Below are 23958 nucleotides of genomic sequence, written 5' to 3'. Positions count from 1 at the left end.
ACATTTCAGCAAGTTATCCAAAGCAATAAAGACTTTCTTTTCATTCAAGTTCTAACTTACTTATAAGATTTTTTCCACTGTTTAAATTTTCACTGTCGTCATCTTTCCATGCCGAATAAACATTTCATGAATGATGTCACAGGCATACCCCACCAGAGGCCCAGACATAAACAAAACCTTCCGACTAAAGAAAGAGCTATACCAAAAGGAATTCAGCAGCAACAAAGCTCCTTGTAAACTTACAATGATCCCAGCCGTCCATGGGTTCAGGAGAAAAAGAGCACACACCAGAAAAGTGCAAGCCAAGACCACGCTGATGGCCAGCAGCAGCCAATGTCGGAGCCCAACATATTGTTCCCAAAACAGAAATGGGTATCCGTTTGGATAACTGGCAAGTCCTTGATTAGTAAAGTTACTGCAGATATTTCTGACTTTTTCAATAGCTTCCACAAAGTCTGAAGTCTCACGCAGTCCATTGAGGTAGAAAGGAAATTGGGCGTATTCAATGGGCTCAGCTGCTGGAACTAAGCATAAAATAAACCAATTTAATAACTTCTAGCTTCATTATATACCCAGATTGTGTGATAGGCAATTGATAATGAATAGATTCAGACTTATTATATACCAGAAGTAATTAATCAATACATTTTTTGAAACTATAACGTTACAACTATTCTCATGATTCTGACAGAAAGATCCAGATTCAATGACTGGCCTATGCTGAGCTTGCTGCAATCGACAGCAATACTCCTGGGCCAATCTTAAAAATGGATGCTCAACACAGGCAGAACTCAGCATAACAGTGATCTTTAATACATTGGATCTTTAACATACATAAGTAATGGTCACTTTGAAGGAGTCAATACTTCCAGGAGAAAAAGGAGAAAAAAATAAATACTTATATTGCGGATGAAGTCAGGGGATGTTCAAAATAAGTGGATGTTCAAAATAAGTGGTAGTTTATTAAGAAGGGAAACTTGGTCCCTCAATGCATGGAATTGAATGTCACAGTGGGCACCTTACCCACCGGCTAGAAAACTAGTTGAAATTGCTCCGTGTCTGTTTTCAGGAGGCCTAGTGGAAGTAAGTCGCAAATTGTGTACATACCTCCCTGTTATTGGGCTTCATGGCTTTCTATCAAGAAATTCTAGCACACGACAGATACTTCACTCAAGAAATGATAGCCAATCAGAACCAGTACTGCATGGTACACTTCACTGGGGTTTGCCAAAGGAGTCCCAGGAATGAGGTGACTGGGACAAATTTGCTGGGCCCAGCAAGGGAGTTGTAGTGTATTTGGGGGAGTGGGAGTGTCAAGAGAGAGGAAGAAGGATCACTCTGGGTCCCTTTGTTTCTGCTGGGGGATGCCATGGGCAAGAACATTCTGGTTATTTGTGGTTTTAGGAGCATGTATAATCCCATCAGTGTAAATATCAGTGATTGCAGGATCACGCCCTTAAGTGGCCACTTCAGGGTTTCAATTAATATCAGGGCATCCATGTTTCTGCCTGACCACATGCCCACCCCATTCCCCTCCAAACGCACTTCCTAGATAGTGTTAAAATTCATCCATTTTTTAAATTAATAGGACTGTGCTAAGCAAATTGCTGTTATAAAAGAAAAACAATTTTATGTCTCTGATTTGTAAAATACTAAAATTATAGAGATAAGTTTTTTCATGCAACAAAGATATATGTAGTTTCATCAACTGAAACTTGCTATAAGAAGCATTATGCTACAGCACTTTTGACTAAGTGCTACAAAAAACAATCAATTAGTTAAACAAACTGTAGGGAAACCAGTTTATTGTTAATAAAATCATTCATTTCATCTGTTCCCAAATTAATTTTGCACACAATTAATTGCACATAATAGCTCAAATTAGGCAGAGGGCAATTCAAAACAATACCAATGTAACAAGCATAATATTCCATAACTTATCTACAAAAATGTGATTTGAATTGATATTAAAAATTTACATCTGGATGACCTTGGTGGCATAAAACAAAGAATATTCAGATCCAATTAATTGGTGAAAATAAGTACGATTATGCATTGTGACCTCAAAGCCTGTGTTTAAAATCAAAGTCTAAAATCACAATATATGTAGATTCAAAAGTATTTCTAAGTGAGTGACTTTCTTTTTAAGCAAGACTTTACCAAAAAAAACTCAACAAAACCAGCATTTAGTTCTTGCTGCTGTGTGTTCCAGACCCCGCAGGGTCATTCGACTGACTTGCTAAACATGATTTGCCCTATTATAATCTCAACTATAAATTTTCATTAAGACAAGACTTGGCTGGCTGCCACCAGGCTCCAGGGTTTGGAATACAGTGCAGTTTCATTATCCAATCACATTTTCAGGAGCCCATTCCACAGACCAATAACAGCAACTAGCAGGCAGTCACATAACTGAATCCGGAATGGAAATTAAATCAATCCAAGTTCCCTCCTTGAGACATAAAGGACCCCCTCCTGGCCAATACTCTCCAGAATTATTGTGATGAAGTACAGGTGTGCAGCAACCCTCATAATGGTATCATATCATTGACTAATGGGTATGCAAAATCCATGCAGTTTCTGAAGCAAGTGAATAATTCATTTCACTTATTCTACGGAAAAATCAAGTGAATTCTATAAAAAATTACTCATGCAATATTTTCTCTCACTTAACCTTTAGCTTTCTTTTTGTACTGGGGAGAGAGAATAGATAGAATTTCATTTGACAAAATGCTTAGGTTATAGCATCAGGATTATTCCTGTAATACTTTAACTGTACAATTTAAATACTCTAAGTATAAGACATTATACTGCATTTAGCAAACAATTGGCCAGAGAATAATGTATGCTTTTAAAAATATTCTGTTTTTGATAAAAGGTTGAAATTTTATGTTGTTTCCGATATCTAATTGCTGAGTTTCAGCAAGGCTTACAAATTATTCTAACTAAATGTATTGTTTAAAAAGAAATAATGGATATGATTGAAGCAATTCTAGAAACCCATTAATAATTTTGTAGTGTAATGTAAGTTAGTGCAAATGATTTTCTCTTTACTAATTTCCACTGATAAAATCCTACTCCAGGTTGAAAGATCTTTTATAAAGAATTTTGGTCCATTGCCCGCCATTAATACAAGAATTCTCCTTAGCTTCAATGGTTCTTCATTGACCATCACAGCTCTGATTGAATTTTCCCAGCCCCGAACAAATGTGGCAAGATCAGAAAAATGGGATTCTTGACATTGAAAAGTAAGTCTGATTTGCAACAAAGCTTCCTGGGTATGTTTCTGTAATTCACGCACTACATCATTGTCACATATAGCAGGTGCTAACAGCTTACATAGCGAACACACCACACGTGCTTCAGCCAAATGTCCATGTGTCCCAGTTTAAGGGGTGGGGGGTGGGGGTGGGGAGAGTCTTTGGCCAAATAAAGCTGTCAATTAGGGGATTCCACAGCAATCCATCTAGAACAGCATCCAATCTTAGTCCTGGGTTTGAACATGGTCAGTCAGTCAGTTAGAGTAGAGTCAAAAAATGTAGCACTAGAAAAACACAGCAGATACATTTTCCAGCGCCACACTTTTCGACTGATCTCCACCTGCAGTTCTCACTTTCTCTTAGCCAGTGGGAGCAGTCAGGGTTAGGGGTATCTTAATAGGGCAGCCTGTAAATTGGGCTGTGGTCAGTCCTGGGGACCAGTTCCATGAAAAGTCAGGGCTGTTATCAGGAGCTACTGTTATTGTAGGGAAGCTGAGGAGCTCGACTGTGAGAACTGGAGGAAACATTCTGGGATGCAGAAGGGACAATAATTCTGAGGCAAGGGATGAAACTGAACATACAAGGGGGAAGATGATAACGCATGGAGGACATCAGTTACCAAGGGTGTGGGATGGGTGGTCATCAAGTTAGCATGACTAAGCTGTAGAGCCAGGGCTCAGGGAGTAATGTTGGAAGGAGAAGATGTAATTGAAAGATTTGGATGGGAATATCTGGAAGCACTGTATTGAAAGGGTTGACAAAGAGTGCAAGGAAGAAAGAGGGGCCCTTCAATGGTAAGGCTGTGTCTGTGACTCACTTGGCCAAATGCAACCGGTGTTGCCATTTATCTTCACTGAATCGTAAATACACAATGAAAATGAGAAATGGTAATTGTCTCTATCCACATATGGAGTGAGCGAGTAAGTGTTGTTTTTCAGTCTGCACACATGGACTTTAGCTGTGAGTAATGTAAAGCCCTTTAAGGGGCAACTGCAATTATTAGGCACTTAACCTTGACCTGTATGGTGTATCAATAATTGTAATACTCTGCATATGAAATGCATAAAGTGTCCAACTGTGTGGGATACAAATCCTGGTCACAAACAAGCTTGACCACGACATTAGTCTTTACAGACTGATCGTAATCATCTCTGTTAATCAGATAATCACAAAAGTGTTACAGCAGATCACAATTTACAAAGACAATCTAAGCTCTCACAGACTGTACTAAAACAAGGAGCTGATTTCCTCTCATCTTGAACTATAGGAATTCACCAACATGTTCTTATATGTAATTTATATGCTGCCTGGTCTTGGGAGATACAGGGTACAACTCATTAATTCTACCACACTTACACAATCCCCTTTTGTGTGTGCACAGCATGATTGGTGTTGCATATATATGAGTAAGGTCCCCAAGGAATACCATGGCCCTCCTTGTTGGAGTCCTCCATGTCCCACTGTGTGGAAGACCATGGTAATCTGTCATTTGGGTGTGATATGAATGCTGACATTACGTCCCCACGCAGGAGCATTGGAAATGTGACTAAAGGATCCAGCCAGAGCAGGTGTCAATGTCACTGTGGCTGCAAGGCGCAAAGATGCAGAGAAGTTTTAGAGGAACAAATGTGTCAGTAAACCCAGACCACTGGCAACCTTCAGTGCTGAACAAACAGCCTCCACATGAAGAAATCAGAGCTGAAGATGCCCTCAAGGTGTGGAGGAAGGACAGGAGGCCCCGTGATTTATTGTCCGCATTTGTATTTTATCCAAATGAGCAAGGATCATTGTCACTAGAGACAGAGGATGTCCTGGGACAACATCACAGAACTGCATCAACTGCTGGAATTGCAACCTGAAGGGTGGATGGCCACTCTGTTCCACTGGCTATCAAGATGACAGCTGTGCTAAGCTTTTATCGAACTTGCTCCTTCTGAGGAAATACTTTGTGGAATCTCTCAATCCTCAATCCAAAAAAAAAATCAAGGCTCTTACTGATGTAATTTGTGCCAAATCATACACTTGATCTTGTTTCCCCACACAGCAACCTTTGCCAACACAGCTGCTTCCCTCAACTGCAAAGTGCTATAAACAGTAAGCATGTGTGTTCTGGACACTATTTCACAGTGTGGCTCACTTCATTAACTAAACATGATTCTACTCCATCAAAATACAAGTCATATGTGATCATCAGTATTACATCTTAGATGTCTGTTCCATGTACTCTGAGAGTGCACATGATGTCTGTATCCTTCAGAGCTCTCATGTTTCTGCTACATTTTAAGGATTACTACTGTGACACCTGGGCTACTTTCTGGACCTTGGTTGTTGACTCCACTAAACAATCCCCTGACTGAGGCCAAGCATAGATAAAATGCAGCCTTTTCATCCACCAGAGACATGGCCTTCTGAAGATGAGGTTCCAATACTTAGATCAGTCTAAGAGGATCTTGCAGTGCAGTCCAGACAGTGTGCTGCATACTCCTAGCTGCTAGGTTCTGCACAAGTGGAGTAGGCCACAAGGAAATGTGATGGACACAGAAGACTGGGACAGTTCTCCTAGCTCTTCAGAAGTGGAAGATGAAGACATTGAGCAGAAGGAATGTCATTTTTATCACGATATAGCACTGCAGCATCACACGTAGACAGGACTTAATTGACATCTGACCTTGGAAGATTTGAGCTATAGGGAGAGGTTGAATAGGCTAGGGCTGTTTTCCCTGGAGCGTCGGAGACTGAGGGGTGACCTTATAGAGGTTTATAAAATCATGAGGAGCATGAATAGGATAAATAGACAAAGTCTTTTCCCTCGGGTGGGGGAGTCCAGAACTATATTTCATAGGTTTAGGGTGAGAGGGGAAAGATATAAAAGAGACCTAAGAGGCAACTTTTTCACTCAGTGGGTGATACGTGTGTGGAATGAGTTGCCAGAGGAAGTGGTGAAGGTTGGTACAATTGCAACATTTAAAAGGCATCTGGATGGGTATATGAATAGGAAGAGTTTGGAGGGATACGGGCCAGGTGCTGGCAAGTGGGACTAGATTGGGGTTGGATATCTGGTCAGCATGGACGAGTTGGACCGAAGGGTCTGTTTTTGTGCTGTACACCTCTATGACTCTAAGTGGGCTGGGTGAAGTGATCATTCATTGACTGTAAATTTGTTGTTGCTGGAAAGGAAACTGCTTGTTCCCAGCAGCAAATACAGCATTTTTGTTTATTTGTTTTCACTTTTGTTCAATAAAGTTTAACATTTTCCCTCAACATGTGATGCTCCCACATTGAGCAATGAGAAAATGTTATGCTGCACTGAGTAAAGAGCAGCATTCCTTCAGACAAGCTCGTAACATGGTATGGCATGAAGAATGGGTAACCTTTCTAACTCAATTCTTGTAGTTTCAGTTACAAAGGCAGTCAAGTGATTGTTATGGATGTAGTTGGGTGTGTGCTGCCCCTTTAAACGACTGAATCAAGTGACTCAGAGGTGGGAGCTGGGGAGGCAGTCTAGACCTAACTGTGGAGCTGACAGGACGCATATTTAAAGTATTCCCTGTTCGGGTTTACCCTCTATCTACCTCACAATATATTAGTATACCACAACATAATAGTGATGATGTAAAATACCAAAACGTGTATGAATGTGAGCTTCTGTTTCCAATGAAGTGAAACCTGTGCCACCCGTGTGCCCAAAGAAGCTTTTTTTTCTTGCCCCTCTCCCCCTAAGTTCACTTTGAAGATCAGCTTCTGGCTAGCAGCATATGGCCTGATACACAGCTGGGCTTCAAAAATGTCACTGACAGGAAAAATCTCAGGAGATCTTAGCATTGGCAAGTAGTTCCACTATCGGCAAGAGCTTGATAGCACAAGCTAGGCATCATAGAGGCGAAGAGAAAGTGAGGACTGCAGATGCTGGAGGTCAGAGCTGAAAATGTGTTGCTGGAAAAGCGCAGCAGGTCAGGCAGCATCCAAGGAGCAGGAGAATCAACGTTTCGGGCATAAGCCCTTCTTCAGGAATCGAGGCGAAGTGCATAAATAATAAGGTGAGAAGCAGAGAATTATGTGAAATAACCTGCTAGACATAATCAAGAGGAACCCTCCCTGAAATCCTTCTCAAAAACACACCTCCTTGAAACTCCCCAAACATGATAATTAGCTGATTTTGGTAAAATTTAGCTCCATGTATTCTACGCACGTGCATTGAGTTCAGTGTGGAATGATACTGACAGCACAATATCATGACTAAAATCTAATGAAATAGACTGTTCACCTAACACTGTTAGTTACCTGCCTGGTGAGTTAGGTTACAATTAACTCTGTCATCATCAAGAATACTGGAAACATATGGTATGTCAAAAATTTACAAGTAGGTAATTAAAGGAATTTGTTATTTTGCTGTCAACTGTTGATCCATGGAATTGAGACTGTTTCAACTGCTATTAATTTGTTTTTTTATTAAATATGGAATAAAATATTTCTACTGACAGGAACCTACAGTGAAGAATTGTAGGCGACCTGAAATACTGACATGATCGGAGCTACATATTTGCCTTCATGAAATCTCATTTTACATGTTTCAAAGCACAAAAATGTAATTGCTTCAGTTCAATCTTCATGAAGAACATGACAAATTAAGATTAATTAATATGATGAAGTACAACTGTGTGGAATGCAAGATAAGATAAATCTGTTTATCATATCTAACAAAGCAAGATTATTGAATACAGTGTATAAGAAGGCACAATTGCATGTGGTAAATGATACAGTAGGCTTGTATAAAATACATGACAATATAACAGAATGATGCACTAAACAAATGCTGTTTTTCATGGATTTTCACTTCATATACCTTGATTTTATTTCCCATTATTGTTATTTGGTATTGATACTAGAAATAAGTATGCAAAACACATTTTTTTTTCTAAATTGTCAATGAAAACTGATTTTAAAAGACTTCTTCTAATCAATCTGGTCAGAGATGTTATTACACACTTTTGGAACAGGTAAGACTTGAACTCAGGCCTAAGGCCATTAACTACAAGCATGCCAGTGAAAGTATTTGAAATTAAGAAATTAATTGAAATGGTTGAAGGAAGGGAAAATGGTAGACTTACTTTTGAGTGCAGTTTCTGGCCTGTCATCCGTCTTGTCGTGCACCCATTCTGGAGGGTGTGGGCGAATGTTGGCTTGAGATGCAGCATAAGCCACAGGGTCATTACTGACCCAGGCAGTCAGGTAGATGTAAAAAGCATTTGGGTTGATGATTCCATCAGCACTCACTAGGCGTTGTTTAGTCAACTGTAACCAGATGAAAAATTATTTTGAACACATGAATCTTTTTTGTTTCTCTTTCATCAACGTGCCTCATCACCACAGAGCAAAAAAGAAACAACTCAATTGAACATATTGCTTAAGCAACACAATCTTGCCTTCGCACTTCTCACAGGACTGAATCTCAACTATTTTTTACTTCAACATGAAGCTACAATAAACATTACAAATACTTCACTTTGCAGCAAATTCCCTTTAAGAATTTTAAGTATCTATAGAAACAATATAAAAGCTAGAATAACAAAAAAAGAGAAAGAAAAAAACTTGGCAAGAGTCCCTGTGCACAGTTAACCTCTGTTGTTAACACTGAAGGAAATGCCACCCAGCAAATGGAGGAGAGCTATAAAAATAAAACAACATCTGTACAAATTTTGCTAGCACTTGCTTCTCCTGACCTGTGTATATTCGGAAAATGCACCATGCCAAGAAACAGACAGAAGCGAGATCCTGCCTGGGTCACCAGGGGGGCAATCATCTTTTGAGTGTTCATCTTGGACAAGAAGCAGAATACACTATAGTGTCACAAAGAAGGGTCTACTGTTGCCAATTTTTGCACTTTTTGGTAGATCTCTGAAAGGTTAAATGTTAAATTACATTCATGGAAAATATGTATTTTGTTGCTTTAAAGCACACTGGCCATACTCCCAATTTCAGGTCTTTTTGAATGAAATGAAACACAACTGTGACAGAAGTACAAAAAAAAATTGATTTTCAGGCTCTGGATTCAATTAATCCACAGGATATTCAGCAACTGTATGTCTTCAGCTGTATCTGGAATCAAACAGTGCAGCTAGCAACCCCTGTGGGCATGGCACACTTTTCTCCCTCCCAGGCACAGGAAATTACATCAGAAGTTACAGGCCAACACTTTGTCCCAAAAGCTACACCTAGTAAAGAATGAACTACTGTATTTACCAGGGTAAATATCATTCACATTACACTTTTGTGACTTATTTCTTTCAGTGTTAACGGGTATGCTGTGGTCTGCAGTAAACCAACATGTTTTACACCACATAATAACTTTAAACAATGTACTCTGTAAAACTGTCATCTTGAATATGACGGGCAAGGTAGAGAATAAGCAGAACCACTCTCCGCACATTATTGATGGGATTCTGCCAAAAAAACAGAAAAAAAAGACAAATGGCTTGAACAAGAACCTAATTGCTTTTTCAGTGCTCAGTACCATTCCACAGAGATTTCACATTTGTAATGAAGGCAGACAATAAAAAATTGTAATTCTGTAACCTTATGTGCAGAAGCCATGTGGAGAAATAATGTATTACTACAAAAGGGGCCACTAAAATGTTTGAGGAATTTTGGGTTCACACTCAGCAACTCAGGAGACAAAAGAAATTTAGCGATTTTCTCACTCGTCGACAAAACAGGCGTTGATATCTTAAGAAAAGCCCTTACCTGACTTAAGTCAGTTGGCCTATGCCTGTTACCAGTCTGAATTAACAACTTGTATGCCAGAACACCACCATCAGAACCATTTTTATAACTGTTGTGAGTAATCTTCCCAGCTTGCCATTCCCTGTCAAAAGTGTCTTGCAAACCTGATGAGACAAGAGGGTGAAATGTTTGTAAACAGCAAGTTAAACTCCAAAGCATTTTTTTAACTGTCACATACTCTAGTTAAACTCGAGATGTGCTTTTACTGAATAGTAGGCGTTTACAGTTATAGAGATCGACAGCACAGAAAAAGGCCCTTTGGCCCACTGGATCTGTACCAGTCGAAAACAACCAGCTAACTATTCTAATGCCTCCGCTGTGAGCATTCTAATGGAAAATGTATGAAAATGAGGATCAATTTTCTGTAACAATCTTCTTTTTGCTTTGGCAAATAGCTGAAGAATTTTTGTGAGTTGGAAAATTTATTGAATTTAAAAGATAAAACAAATATATCATTGAACTATATTGGTCACAAAGGTCAGAGATCTGATTCTTGTTGAAAATGCCTGTTTGTATGTGTAAACTTGTCCACACTAAATGTTTCCTTATTTACAAGTTCACCTAAAAAAGTGCACTAACATTTGTAACAATGGAGTGTCTGAGGTGGCATTCCCCACTGCTCCACCCCCGAACTGAATTGCTGGCTGCTTGTCTTTAGGCAACAAATTGACAGATGGCAATTGAAAATTTCCCCCACAGCTCCCAAGGCTAAAAGATTGGGTAGGCTGATTAGGGTTCTTCTTCTTAACTGCTGTACTACAAACAGCATTTGTACTAATTCAAAATTTGAACAGCTTGGACTTGATTGTGATGCATCTTGTGAATGAACAATTTGTGAGGTATTTCAGACACATGCATGAAAATTGACCAGGAACTGTAGTCAATTTACAGTTAGCAGTATTACATTAGCACATGCATATCAGTTCCCCGATAAGAACAGTACATTTAGCTGAAGACAGTTGTAGATTTTGTAGGGATGAGGATCCTTAGAGAAGAAATTCCAGTAGAATTACAGAATAATTGGCAGAAAAAGTATGTTAAGAGACATTTGATATTAGATAAGGCAAATTGGTACCACAGCAAGTCCGTTTGGTAACCTGCTGCACTCACAGCGGAGGGTCTCAAGTTTATGACTGGAGTTCTACATATAGTGAGCTTTGTGTCTCAGTTGGAATGTTTTGAAAAAGTGTAGAATAGCAGCAAGGCGTTCCCTCTTCCCAAAAAAGCACTGAGGAGGCAATGCATGGCACAGAGAATCTGGTGGAGGGGGAAGCCTGCTTCGCCCCAATCTTCAGTTAGGTGGTTGGCAGGGAGTAAAATCACTGCACATTTAAAGAAAAAAATGAGAAAAATAAAACAACATATTAAGAAATAAAGATCAACTGAAACTTATACAAAAGGCACTATACAAGAAACACCACAACTTGAATTTAAAAGTAGAAGGGTCCACAAATAGGAATAAACAAATTGTATGTTGAATAAAAAACAGACTATGGAGAGTGACTAAAAGCTTGCTGAAGATGGATTTTGAAGGGATTTATAAAAAGGAAGAGAGAGAAAAATACATTTGCAGAATTGTGGAGAAATTTAGAAAGATGCCATTCATATTAACAATCTAGAGTCTGGGGTCTTAAATTTGCTTTGCAATTCATAACATACAAATGCTTTATATATTCTCATGAGACTCCTACACTGATATTATAATAGAGGTGTTATTTTGTTGTTTTACAGAACTTGATACCTTCCCTAAAATAGCAAGAACAGAATTACACACTAATAATATTAAAATTCACTCAGTGCAATTTCAAAGCCATTGATACCAAGATATTCCTATGGGACCAAAAGTTTAAAGGCTGAAAGTTTAGAATCTAAAGTTCCAATTTTAACCCAATCAGGCTAGCAGAATTGCTGGTCAGAATATGCCCCACCCCTACCACCGTGTCTTCTCCATCATTTTAATTTGGCTAAAGCAGATACGGGTTGCCTGCCCCAAAAGAACAAGGCCATTTTCAAACTGGCCTGTTTCATCACAGTTATATTACTGAGCACGCTTTCCAACATAGCTACACTTAAGGAGAAACACACATGTTATGCCCAGTGAGACCAAGCAGGAGATACCAATCTTGGAAAAGGTTCTTTTTAAGTCAGGAGGAGCAGATTTTCTTACCTGCAGTTTGTGATTCACTGCCCAATGATCTTTTCCTATGCCCCATTCACATGTTGTCTCCAGGGATCACCTCAATGGGAGTAAGCTGATTGTCTGAACACCCACAGCCATGTGAAACTTAACTGTTGCCCACTAACTTTGATGGTATTTCCCATTGCACTTGGATGAAGCCAATGCCTGGATCACACACTCCATTGAAGTAGGTTATTCACTACTCGCTTAAGCCTCCTGCGCCAAGTAAAATTTATCCTTAAACATCTTTGAGCTCCCTCCTTATTTGCTTGTTTGAAGATGCCTAATACAAGAACTCCCTGATCATTAAGCTTGTAACTGTGTACAATACGAATATTATATTCATAGTAACCTTTTCTGATAGCAACATTACACAGCCAAATTCCATGGAACAGACTAAAGGAAAATATGTTCAGCACAGAGAGAAAATAGTTTGAACACACAAGTTAAAAAGTAAAAGGAACTCAACCGTTCCTTGAGCACAGCATGAGTTAGCACTGTGTCCTCAATTCATTCCATCTGTTTGACTTGGGCAGCACTTACAAGTCGTGATATCTGTTGCCAGCACGTGTAAAGATCACAGCCAACACCTATTCACTCTCAACTGTGATTTTCCTCTGCATCCTTTTAAAAAGCATGGAAGATCACTTGCTGTTCCAAGCAGGTAATTTGGATCAGATTTGGAACAGGAAGCCACAACCCTGTACAACGAGCCTCTGTGTGAGCAAATGACAAACCACATACCCGGACGTTTAGACCCACCTCACAGCTGCACTGAAGCTGTAATCAAAACCATCATTACAGATCTGATAGGTTAACTACAGCTGTAAGGAGATAAGGCTAAAGAAGCCAGGCACAAATGCCATTGCCTAAGGGCTGAACTTGCTTATTCCAGTTTGAAAAAAAAATTCCCACATAGGCTGCAGACATCAACTTAAAACAAACTGGTTTGAAACAATGGCAGCAGCTTCAAAAACACACACTGCACACCTGCCAAACTTGATGCACATTCCCTGGCCCAGCTTGGAATGAAGAGGAACCCATTTGTAAATACTACCTATGTGGTTTCAAAGCACTTTACTCAGTGTGGCCTTGGCTTGCACGCATAGCTTCTCTAAACAATGAATATTCAACTGGATTATCTTCTAACTCATCAACACAAACACTCAATGCCACAACAGTAATGAACTTTATAACTACCTGATAACAAAATACACCAATTTACAGAATTTAAATACGGTGCACAGCTCTTTTTTTTATTTTTAGAATAAAGATCATAGGAAACAAAATGTTTCCAAATTTTTACAATAAGATACAGTATAAAACACTCAATGTTTTGTGTTGTCCACCTCAATTCATAATTTCACCATGCTAATTTCTCTTTGATCCCAATTGCTATTGGAGCCCTTACTACAAGTCATTCCTTACTGTGCTTCTGATATCAGCTCAATGCAACTGTTTTGCTGAGGGATCAGACTCTGCTATGCACTGCTAGCAGCATTTTCTGATGTGGTAAAACTACCATGATATAAAATTCTTGCCAGTAATTACAGGAATAGTCCAAAGCTGGAGTGAAGCAGCCACAACAGAAGTGGTTGAAAGAGGTGAATCAGAGAATGGAACAGAATGATTCTGGAGAAATGAATGGGAACTCAAGTATCATGGTGGTGAAGAAGGCAAGTTTTCCCAGACTTAACAACAAAAATAACACATCTGTAGCCTTTCAATAGTTTTCATCAGATCAGTTGAGCCTGAGCTGAACATCAGCTTGTGAATGAAAATATACATGTACACACTCTGACAGACAACCTCTGGCTGATCTTCTTCTCCAGATTTCTCAGATTGGAGGTGCTGAGGATAACTGCAGCAACCCAGCACTGCAAATGATTTTGTGATCTCTGAAGACCTTTTATTACTAAAATTCGTAATTCAACATGCAGTTATCTACAATATTCTAAAACTAATCTCTAATTAATGGAGCAGGGATTTGATTTATTGTCTCTGGGAGAAATGCAGGCATGACACTCCTTGACTGAACCCCTTCTGATAGATCTTGCAGAATGTTTCTAACAGAGGCACCCGAGACGTGCCCCTTGTGGCATGGCAAACTATTGCTACAGGGCAAATCAGGAAGCCTATATCCCACCCACAAACTTGGGTAAAGTAAACTCTGGAACTCTTTGATGGCAACATCTCAGCACTTGAACTGCAATGTGCCAATCCCTTGCAAATAGTTTGGCACCAAACACACTCCAAACGATTTCAATTAAGATTCTAAATGACAGACCATGGCACATTTCTCTTCTTAAAAAGGCTTTTGTGATACTTTTATCAAATATACATGTACATTGCTAAATTGTTATTCTTCTAGATGAACTTCAAAAAATCCATACTTTATGCATCTGCCGCAACTTGAATTGAAATAACTATTTTAACATAAAAAGACACATGAAGGTGTTTCACAACAACATAAATAGACCAAAAAATACAACGTATGAGTATCGATTTGGTGTTCCCCTTCAGAACTGAAGAAAAGCTAATAAATACTCGCTTGTTTGAGGCTGTGCAACCCTATTAGTTTTCTTTTAACGAGACAATACGTCCAGTAAGTGAGTATAATATTTTAACTTATATATCTGAATCTAATGTTTTAAAAGAAGATAAGATTGTTATTATTACCTTTTAGCCAGTTGTGAAAGTAGTGCAGCCACATGTTTGGAAGCTCTCCATTATCTTCCAATAAAATGAATTTCACATTTCTGAAGCTTTTGTGGAGATAATACAGCAGGTGCTGAGCACTGGGATAGTCTGTTTCTTGTTTAGTTACGATGTACATATTATAGAAAGAGAAGTATTTAAACTGCGCTGCGATGAAGTCATATTCTCGTGTTTCACGAGGTACAATGTCAGTAAGATCCAGACCATCTCTGACTGTTGTGGTTCCATACAGACTGATCCCAAGTAAACCCAAAAAAAGCAATGTGACCACAATCTGCGTCATAAAAGATAAGAAAGGAACAGTCAGGTTGAGAACTGAACAGAATTCACAGGGCTTAAACATGGAAGGAACTGGACAGGATTAATTAAGTACAACACTTGGTGATAGCCCAAATAAACAATCTGATTATGAAGGATCATCAGTGGTAATTGTTAAGAAATCTCACAAGTGACTTTGGCAGATGGTGTTGAGCAGAGGTAATGTTGTCATGTTGCAGATGCACAAATGCCAGGACAATTGCAGTACCTTAAGGGAACTTACAATTAACATTATCATAGATAATATTATAGAGGCAAATCATAGCACAATCTAAAGGTGTAACTGCAACTGTACATAGACTTTACATTTTTTCAAAACCAAATTTTACTATCTAAATTGTCCAAAGTAGGAGTTTTCTATACATGTGGAAATAGAATGTTGTGATGTATAAAAGGTATATACATTTTATATATCTATGTTCTGTCTCATGCAATAATGGTTTAATCTTAGTGGTCAACTCTGCATTAAAAATCGCCAGATATGGCTCAAGATTCTATTCTGGCATAATAGCCTCTGTCAAGTTTGCTGCAAAGGAAGACAGTGGGATTAGAAGGTACACAATTTGCTGGCCTCTATGTAACTTGGAGCCTTCTTATCGAGCAGTTGAGTTTTCTGTTTCTCCTCACCTCTTTTAATGCCCATATAGATACCCAAGGAGGTCACTTGGTCTAACACATCCCTCCGTACTGGTCCATTCCCTTACCCTTTTTGCTAAGCTTTTCCTTAATTTTACAAGTATCTATTCATTCCCTTTTTATTGGCCAACAAGAATTCTAGTTCAACTGCTGTTTTTAGTGGAGCATTTCATGTTCCAACAACGTTGTGAAAAAGCTCCTAAACATCTCCTCTATTTATTGGTAATAATGTTAAATTTATATATAAAAACTAAAAGCAGATGCTGGAAATCAGAAATAAAAACAGAAATTGCTGGAAAACCTCAGCAGGTCTGGCAGCATCTGTGCAGAGAAATGCACAGAGAAATCAGAGTAAATGTTTCAGGTCCAGTGACTGAATCATGTTTGTGTTAAATTTATATATGTTTATCAGTGAATCAAGAACCACATGCATGACAAACCTCCTCTCCCAATAAAGATATGTATATCTGAATCTTTGCTTAACTCTTTAAAATGTTCCAATTTCATTCATATCTACTTCTCATTCCTCTTAAAATACACACCTTACATTTCACTGCATTAAATTCAATTTGACATCCATCAGTCCAAATTCTTGATTTGTCTATACCTTCCTGAAGCTGCTTACAGTTTTATTCACAGTTAACCTGGCCCTGTTTTTGTAGTGTCTGCAAATTTTGTTACTATCCTACCTGCAGAGCCTGCCTAACTTGGATTTGAACGAGAGATTGGATGATTTCCTCTGCCATGTTGATGCCAGGTTGCAAAGTTCTGAAAGACCCCTCATATCTACTCAGAAGATTGAATGCAAATACTTTTTCATGACACTAGATTAAATAGTATTTCAGCCACCAGAAAACAAAGGTAAGTGTTGCGGCTCTAATACTCACCTTTGTTGTTCTCTTTAGCAACAGTGGTGCATAATGCTTCTCAGCGAAAGAAGAGAGAGTCCATTTCGTGCAGGGTGGATCTACACAGTTACTATTGGGGTCTGTAAACTGGGAGAGAAGATCTCGTGTTGAGCTAGCAGTCTCTGGGCTTTGAGAGCTAAGTGAATCCTGTGTAGTTGTAGTGACTGGTTGAACAGATATTTCAGATCGAGGCTCAGCAGTTGTATAGTAAGCTTGGGTGTGAGGATTGTACTCCGTGCGTAACTGGACAGTAGACTGCATGGTAATTTGAGTCTCATGGGTAAAATTTTGATTGATGTATGGTGGTGGTGGTTGGCAAGGATGGTTGTCATTGGTATCTCTATATGCTTGTGACTCAATTTGAATCACTCGGTTGGCACAAGGACTAAAAGAAAGAGAACAAACATTTATGTTATGGCAGTGCAAAGGTGACATTCACTTTAATCCTCCAAGCTGTTCATTGTTACATCTAATCATTTACAACTTTCATTCTACATGGAATCCAAGAGATCAAATATGCAAACAAGCCAGGCCCAATACTACACTGCAATCTGGACTTTTCCATATGGATCTGTGTTTTATCCTAAACAGTCTGACAAGAAACTCACTGTAGTGGTTACTGTGGGCAGGAATGTGAAAGGAAATAATGCAGCTGGAAAAAAGAATGTACAAACAAAGAAAAATTCTCCAAAATCTGGTCTCCTTTTCTGACCTACTGCGAACCTGTAACATTCCTGTTATTGCGCATGATGTGAGAAACACGCAGTAACCTGCCATCCTATCGGCATTGTTGCAAAAGGAAGCCTTAGCAGTGCTTACGCTAAAAGAACAATTTTACTCATCAAAGCTAGACCCTAAGTTACTTGTAAACTAGTATCTGAAATTTACCACCAGTTACTCTATCTGTCCTTTGTAAACAGTGTGCACCATGTGTGCCTGTCCTTTGTCACAAAGACCAACTGCAGGCTAAATTCTTAGCTATTATTCTGAATTTCTGATAGCACTACTGATTTTTTTTCTTCAGTATCAACAAGAAATCCTATTAACTTTTCAGATCAGTATTATTAAATAAGTGTTTTGTTAAATGGGAAGACAACTTGCTAGCATTTAAATATGAATGGAAGTAATCAGTTCTACTAAAATTCATGGGAAAATCTGTAATTCTCTCCTACAGACCACAACTTTCCAATTTATCTTTTACTTTTCCAGAGGCAAAGAGCATTTATTGCTCTTCAAACAATTCTGCTTCTAGTAAATTATCCAGTCAAAAAAAGTCATAAAACTCATTCTTGTCCTGCTTCTCAAGAAAAGCAGTGCTGCAAAGCTGTGGGGTCTTTTATTCACATACCACAAAACCTTTAGAAGATATACAAAAGTCAGCTTTTCAGTTGGCCCATACCTTGTAAAACAGCAGAGGATGTCGAGTCTCCTAACTTCCCTGCGGTAGAGATCCATGCTGAGAATAGCAGGGAAGATGAGCAGAACCATGGCAAAGTTAAATACCACAACAACAGCAGCCTGGAAATGAAAATTAAACACAGCCCTTTAGAGAAAATAGCGAAACAAGTAAACTGAAAGTATCTGGACACTTATGTAACAAATATTAAGTAATCACAGCATCAATATGTTTAACATTATAATATTTTATAGAGGAAGAAAGATTCACATTACTCTTGGTGGGGAAAGGGAGTAAATGAACAAGTAATTAATGGCAAATCACAAACTCTCTTCAAAAAGCTTTTAACTTTTCCACAAAAATAATTAGTGTAATTTTGTAAATAAGTAAAACATAATTACCAATTTTATTTTTAAAAGTATTTTTAAAAAAGCCTCCATTCTTCTAACTTATTTTTCAGAAAGATGAAGTTTCAGTTTTGTTTTGCCATGCATTGCTCACACATTTACAGTATAGTGCTTCACCTAAATCAATGGACCTCTGTGTAAGTTTGTAACTTATACAGCATTTATCAAAAAGAAGAGTCTGGGATAACATTCCATGTAGTAATGTGCAGTGCACCACAACTAAACAATGAGGACAGCAGTGAAAGGCTCACATCGTTAACTGGAACAACAGTATCCCGAGAAATCTGAAATAGTTACTTATACTTTGCTCATTGTACAAGTTGCCAAAAACAAACCTCAAAATTGTATTACAATCCTGTGTCTCCACGGCTGAGGTAAGAATAAAATTATGTTTAAAAAGGCAGAGGTGCATGTTAAATGCTAATTATGGATTATCAGAAGTTATTTTCAGGAGTTTGAAACAATTATATTTTATAATCCTAATTCAATGTAAATTAAATAAATCCTTCAAAAACGGTTTCTGAATGAACATACTAACTCTGAAAGGGAGTATTTCAAACTTAATTCCTCTAGGTAGATTGACTTATGCAATTTTTAAAACTATAAATCAAATTGGTCAAATAATTCAATATGTATAATCAATAGTCCATAGTTAAGTTAGTTACTTCATGCTAAGGTTAGAAAGAATGAAAGCGCCTCTGCATGAGGTACAGAATGAGAAGCCAGCTTAGTAGGGGCCCAGTCCAAGGTACATGCTGTATACACCATTCCAGACCACCCAGAGAGAATGGATGTAATGCATAGCCAGAGGTGATGAGCAGATGATGAGGCCTGTCATCCACAGTTCCTACCTTATTTGTGCCAGATTGCAACTCTGCTAGATTTTCCCTTTGTTATCCTTTTCAATACATAGTTCTAAATTGCTGCAACAGCTTTTTTTTCAGAGTACAAGGCAGGGGTCTACAAAGGTTAAAGAATTGGGGAAAGAGAGTAGCTATATTGCCCATTTTCTGCACTTACTCAATCTGACTCAACTGTGCCAAGGAGTTTATTATTCTCCTTTTCCATACAGTGTAATGTTTTCCAACTAAACGTATTCATACTAGATAAATAAATATGCATAGATGTATTTAAAAGTTCTTCAGCAGGTTTCTGCAAGTTTCACAAATTTGCCAATTTAGATCTGATTACCTTAATATACTCTGTCAACTGTGACACCAAAGCTGATCAAATTTAGATTTGTTACTTGACCAACAATTCAGAAGAAGAAAACTATGCCAAACATTCCAGGAAAAATAACAGGGAAAAAAAAAGGAAAGAAGAAACCATTGATATGCGAGACTGAAAGCAGACTGTATTTGCAAGAGCTAATCAGGAAACCATTTATTCTCCCTCAGCGGCTGGATTGGTTTACAGATAGTGGGGCCTCAAAAGATGTGGATACTTTGATAATTATCTCACACTGTCTTAAGGAAAAGGTCAAAGTCAACTCCCTTTCTGAACACATAAATCAATTGGAATTCTTTTTTATATAAAAGTCAAACCAAGTTGACGAAAAGAGGAAAGCCTCACATTTTGAATAAACTTGAATACTGAATGCTAATCTTGTGCTTTGCCACCCAATCAAACTGATCTGAGCAGGTGATTAGGGAACTGAAACTTAGACCATCAAGGAAATTTGCTTCTGTACTTTCTACATTGATATTCACTTTACATAGGTATTTAGAAAACACAGTTTTGCAAATATTTTCTCAACTTCTGAATGTAAAACCTATTACTGTAACCAACTTGTCATTTTTAGCTTCAAAGTGCTGCCCTTATGGCAGTATCTAGCTGCTGAAATTACTATCTCAGGTATCAAGAAAAATTACAGCCCTTCACTTCCGCTGGGGAGGTTATAGGTCAAGCAGCATGAAAAATGAGTGGAGACACAGGTTACAAAAAGCAAAATTACTCTTTTGAAATAGTACAGTTTATCTGCACTGCTGAGGTTACCTGACCTCATAAATTGTCTCCATGTTAAGCTGAAGCAATTATGTCTCCAGTCAGCAATACTGAAAAAAAATTTGTCTTCATTTTCCTAATATCAGCTAGCCTGCAGTAGTTAATTTTTGATTTGGGAAAAATTCTACTCAAAAATGAACTTATTATCATGTATCATTCATGCACACATTTACAATAGGATCAATGTTAATTAATTGTGCTCCTTTACTGGATTTGATCCAGGATAAGTATTAAGCATTTAGATTACTCATTTGCAGATTTTTGAAGGATGAAGTTCACTTCGATGACTAGAAACATATTGCTACTTCATAATTGAAACTGCAGAACTCATTTTAACTTGCCTGTTTAGCAATAAAAGTGACTGCAGCCTTATATACAGACAGCCTCAAAAGTATTAAATTATTTCACAAGGAATTTCACTTCTAGTGTTTATAGTTCTGGCAAACAAGGCATCATTGTAAATGCCATTAAATACTGACCACCTTTAAATTGGAAAGGATTTACATGTTTCATGACAATTGTAGAAATTCACCAGAAATATTTTCTCCAATAACAGGGTTATCACAATGAACTGCAGTGTAATGGCATCTCTAACATTGTCCCTAGTGACATCTTGTTGACAATGGTGTGCATTTTAGCCATATTTCTTCAATCATCCCTTTGATGGTCTCTATCCTACTATAATAACAGTATTGCTGGAAAGTAAGACTCACACAGTAAGACAAACACAATTTAACTTGTATACATAACTTCTGAGATCACAATTTATTTTTTAAAAAATGTAACATGTAGCTCACTCAGTAGCAATGGCAATGACTCTTTTTGAAAAAAGATCTGATTGGTATGGCTTCACGTACTTGTAAGGAGAATGCTCTTAAGGCAGGGATAGGTATTAAAGCAGCCATGAAAAAGGCAGTCACATTGCTGATGGAAGTAAGGGCCACACTTGCTCCAGTTCTCTTTAGACATTCTCCTGTTCGGTCCTGTAGAGGGGAAGAATAGGACAAAGAAAATCAAAACAAGGTTTTTGATGTCTATTTCCATAAGTCATGAGGTGGTACAAAAAAATTAAACAAAAACAGTTCTTCTGAATACATGGATAAAGTTTATTAGTACTGTTCATAGAAAGTAACATTAGTGAATGAGAGTAGTTTAGATTACCATCTTGGCTATAAACATTGCCAACAGTACACAAATACTACACCAATTACAATCAACTTTCCAACTTTGGAACTGCTAATCTTTCTTTTCCCCTGAGTTGAAATACTATTCAACTTAACCTTCTAAATGCTTCGCTGACATCGCTGTACCAAAAATATCTACTCTTTCTGGGAAGTAAAACCTGGCATTTGGACAATTGCTCAGAAAAATAACAACAAATTTCCGTTTTTGAAGGAACATAGTAAGTTCTACATTATGCTAGAAAGTCGAGACATACAGAACAGCAGCGCCCATCTCCTCCACACTATAAAACAGTTAATTTCTTTAACATGATCTAGTTTATATATTAAATCTTCTACTCACAAACTGCACCACAACCCTATTGTGCTGGAGAAGAATAGTGGGCATTTTTTCATCAAAGCTGAACAATCCCTGTTTTTGATACAGCTATTCCTGCATTATCCTCATATTTTGGCTGATAGCATATCTGCAGGGCTACTAACACAGAGTGACACTCCTTTATCTAAAAAAAAGGGTGCAGCAATGTAATGCTGGACCACACATTGAGTTAGTTTGTCATTCAAAACCAGAGGGATAATGTTTTCCTACCAAAAGGAACTGTTTACCTTTTGATTTAAAACACATAAAAGCTTCAACAGAATGAGACAGTCAAAATGCTTTAAGCATGCTAACAAAGACTTTAAAGTCAGTATATTGCATGTAGGGAGTTGTGGGTGGGCAGTTGCAGCTGTGTGAGGGTGAGGGTTTGTGGTTGGTGATGGGAAGAAAGTTAAGCAAATACAGGTTTCTGCCATATTATCAGTGAACGCCAAATTTCTATATCCAGGTTACAGACATACGCATGAGGTTTGTTAAAAACTAACTGAAGTCCAGGCAAGTACTTTCCATTTGGATTACTCTCCCCTCAATCCTTGGTTGCAAATAAATCTAATTACAAAAAAAAGACACCTGCTTTGAAATGTTATTAAATGTATCACCAAAGAAATACCAATGGAAAAAAAATGGAATGCAAAAAGATTATTTGCCAGCTTTCCTGAAATTAATTTCTTATTCTTACCTCAAATGGAATCTTTTTATTATGTCCTGTTTCACTAAATGCATGTGCCAAAAGGAAGATATCATCCACTCCCACGCCAAGAGCAAGAAAAGGCAAAACCTGCAGATGAAGACAATCTAAATTTAACAAATAAGTATCTTAGATATGGAATTTAAAATATTCTTATTAAAGCAGTTGCTGATGAAGTAGCTAATATTATTAGTGCTGTATCTGTAACTACATTAAACAACTTGTCAAAAATATTTTTCATCTGCATTTAATTTTATGAAGTGCTTGTAATGCTTAATTTTGTGAAAAATCTAACAAAGTCCCAGAGAGCAAAGTTTTGACTGGTCTGCTTCACTGGCAGAGATATAGCAGAGGAGGCTGTATTTTTGCTGATACAAAGAGCCTTTAACCCCATCTCACAATGCAGAGAGATAGTCATCAGTATAGACTGGCAGGCCACTGTCAAATGGCACATTAGTAGAGTCCACCCTGATTTGGCAGCAGATGTTTAAGGATCACACAGGTGATAGAAATTAAAAAGAAACATTTAACACTTTTCACCTATAAGAGAACCTTTTAATTAAAATTAAGTACCTTTGGTTGGTACAGGTTTGGTAGCTTTTTGAAGGTCTAAAATCTAACAGTTCTCAATTGTCTAGGAAATTCCTAGACATGACCTAATGAAATGGGGTAGGAGTGGACATGGATTGTAGATTTACCTACAGCCTCCCATACCTGAAATATGGGACGGAATCTCAGATGAACCATGTTCCACCCCATTTTCTGGCCTTCAGTCCGGAGATCCACTGGGGTTCCTTAATATTTAAGTATTAAGAATACGTACTTAGAGACATTTCTCTTTGCCATAGGTGCTTTATAATGAAAGTTGTTGCTGTAGTAAAAGTAGTGACATTTACCTTTATAATCTGTATGAAAATTTAAGGCCATCTATTTCAATAGCACTTAGTCCATTTCATTTCTTAATGCAACATCCATACATTCTTAACTTACAAGTCAAGATGAAGAAATTAAATGTTGAGTTTAGATTTGTAATTTGGAACAGATTACCATAGGGATTGGGTTTTAAGTCAGTGATTCTGAATTAGTGGTGCTGGAAGAGCACAG

At 37.9% G+C, this 23958-nt stretch overlaps 1 protein-coding gene across 3 annotated transcripts in view; it reads right to left on the bottom strand.

The window, feature by feature from the left end:
- The window catches only part of ptch1 (patched 1), a 96223-nt gene that overhangs the window by 18577 nt on the left and 53688 nt on the right, over nt 1–23958 (bottom strand). For all 3 annotated transcript variants that reach the window (XM_087997362.1, XM_087997363.1, XM_087997365.1), the window contains 8 exons: nt 22846–22944; nt 21464–21589; nt 18199–18317; nt 16779–17184; nt 14899–15211; nt 10002–10144; nt 8369–8552; nt 244–524 (listed from right to left, as the gene is read on the bottom strand). In XM_087997362.1, coding sequence (XP_087853488.1) covers nt 244–524; nt 8369–8552; nt 10002–10144; nt 14899–15211; nt 16779–17184; nt 18199–18317; nt 21464–21589; nt 22846–22944 — 1671 coding nt within the window. The remainder of the gene's footprint in view (nt 1–243; nt 525–8368; nt 8553–10001; nt 10145–14898; nt 15212–16778; nt 17185–18198; nt 18318–21463; nt 21590–22845; nt 22945–23958) is intronic.

This window comes from Chiloscyllium plagiosum, unplaced genomic scaffold (assembly GCF_037043375.1).
Source record: "Chiloscyllium plagiosum isolate Xiang-an unplaced genomic scaffold, Cpla_swu_hap1 HiC_scaffold_2, whole genome shotgun sequence".
In the NCBI taxonomy this organism is placed as follows: Eukaryota; Metazoa; Chordata; class Chondrichthyes; order Orectolobiformes; family Hemiscylliidae; genus Chiloscyllium; species Chiloscyllium plagiosum.
The sequence above is the reverse complement of the archived record's forward strand: the minus strand, read 5'-3'. Positions and strand labels throughout refer to the sequence as shown.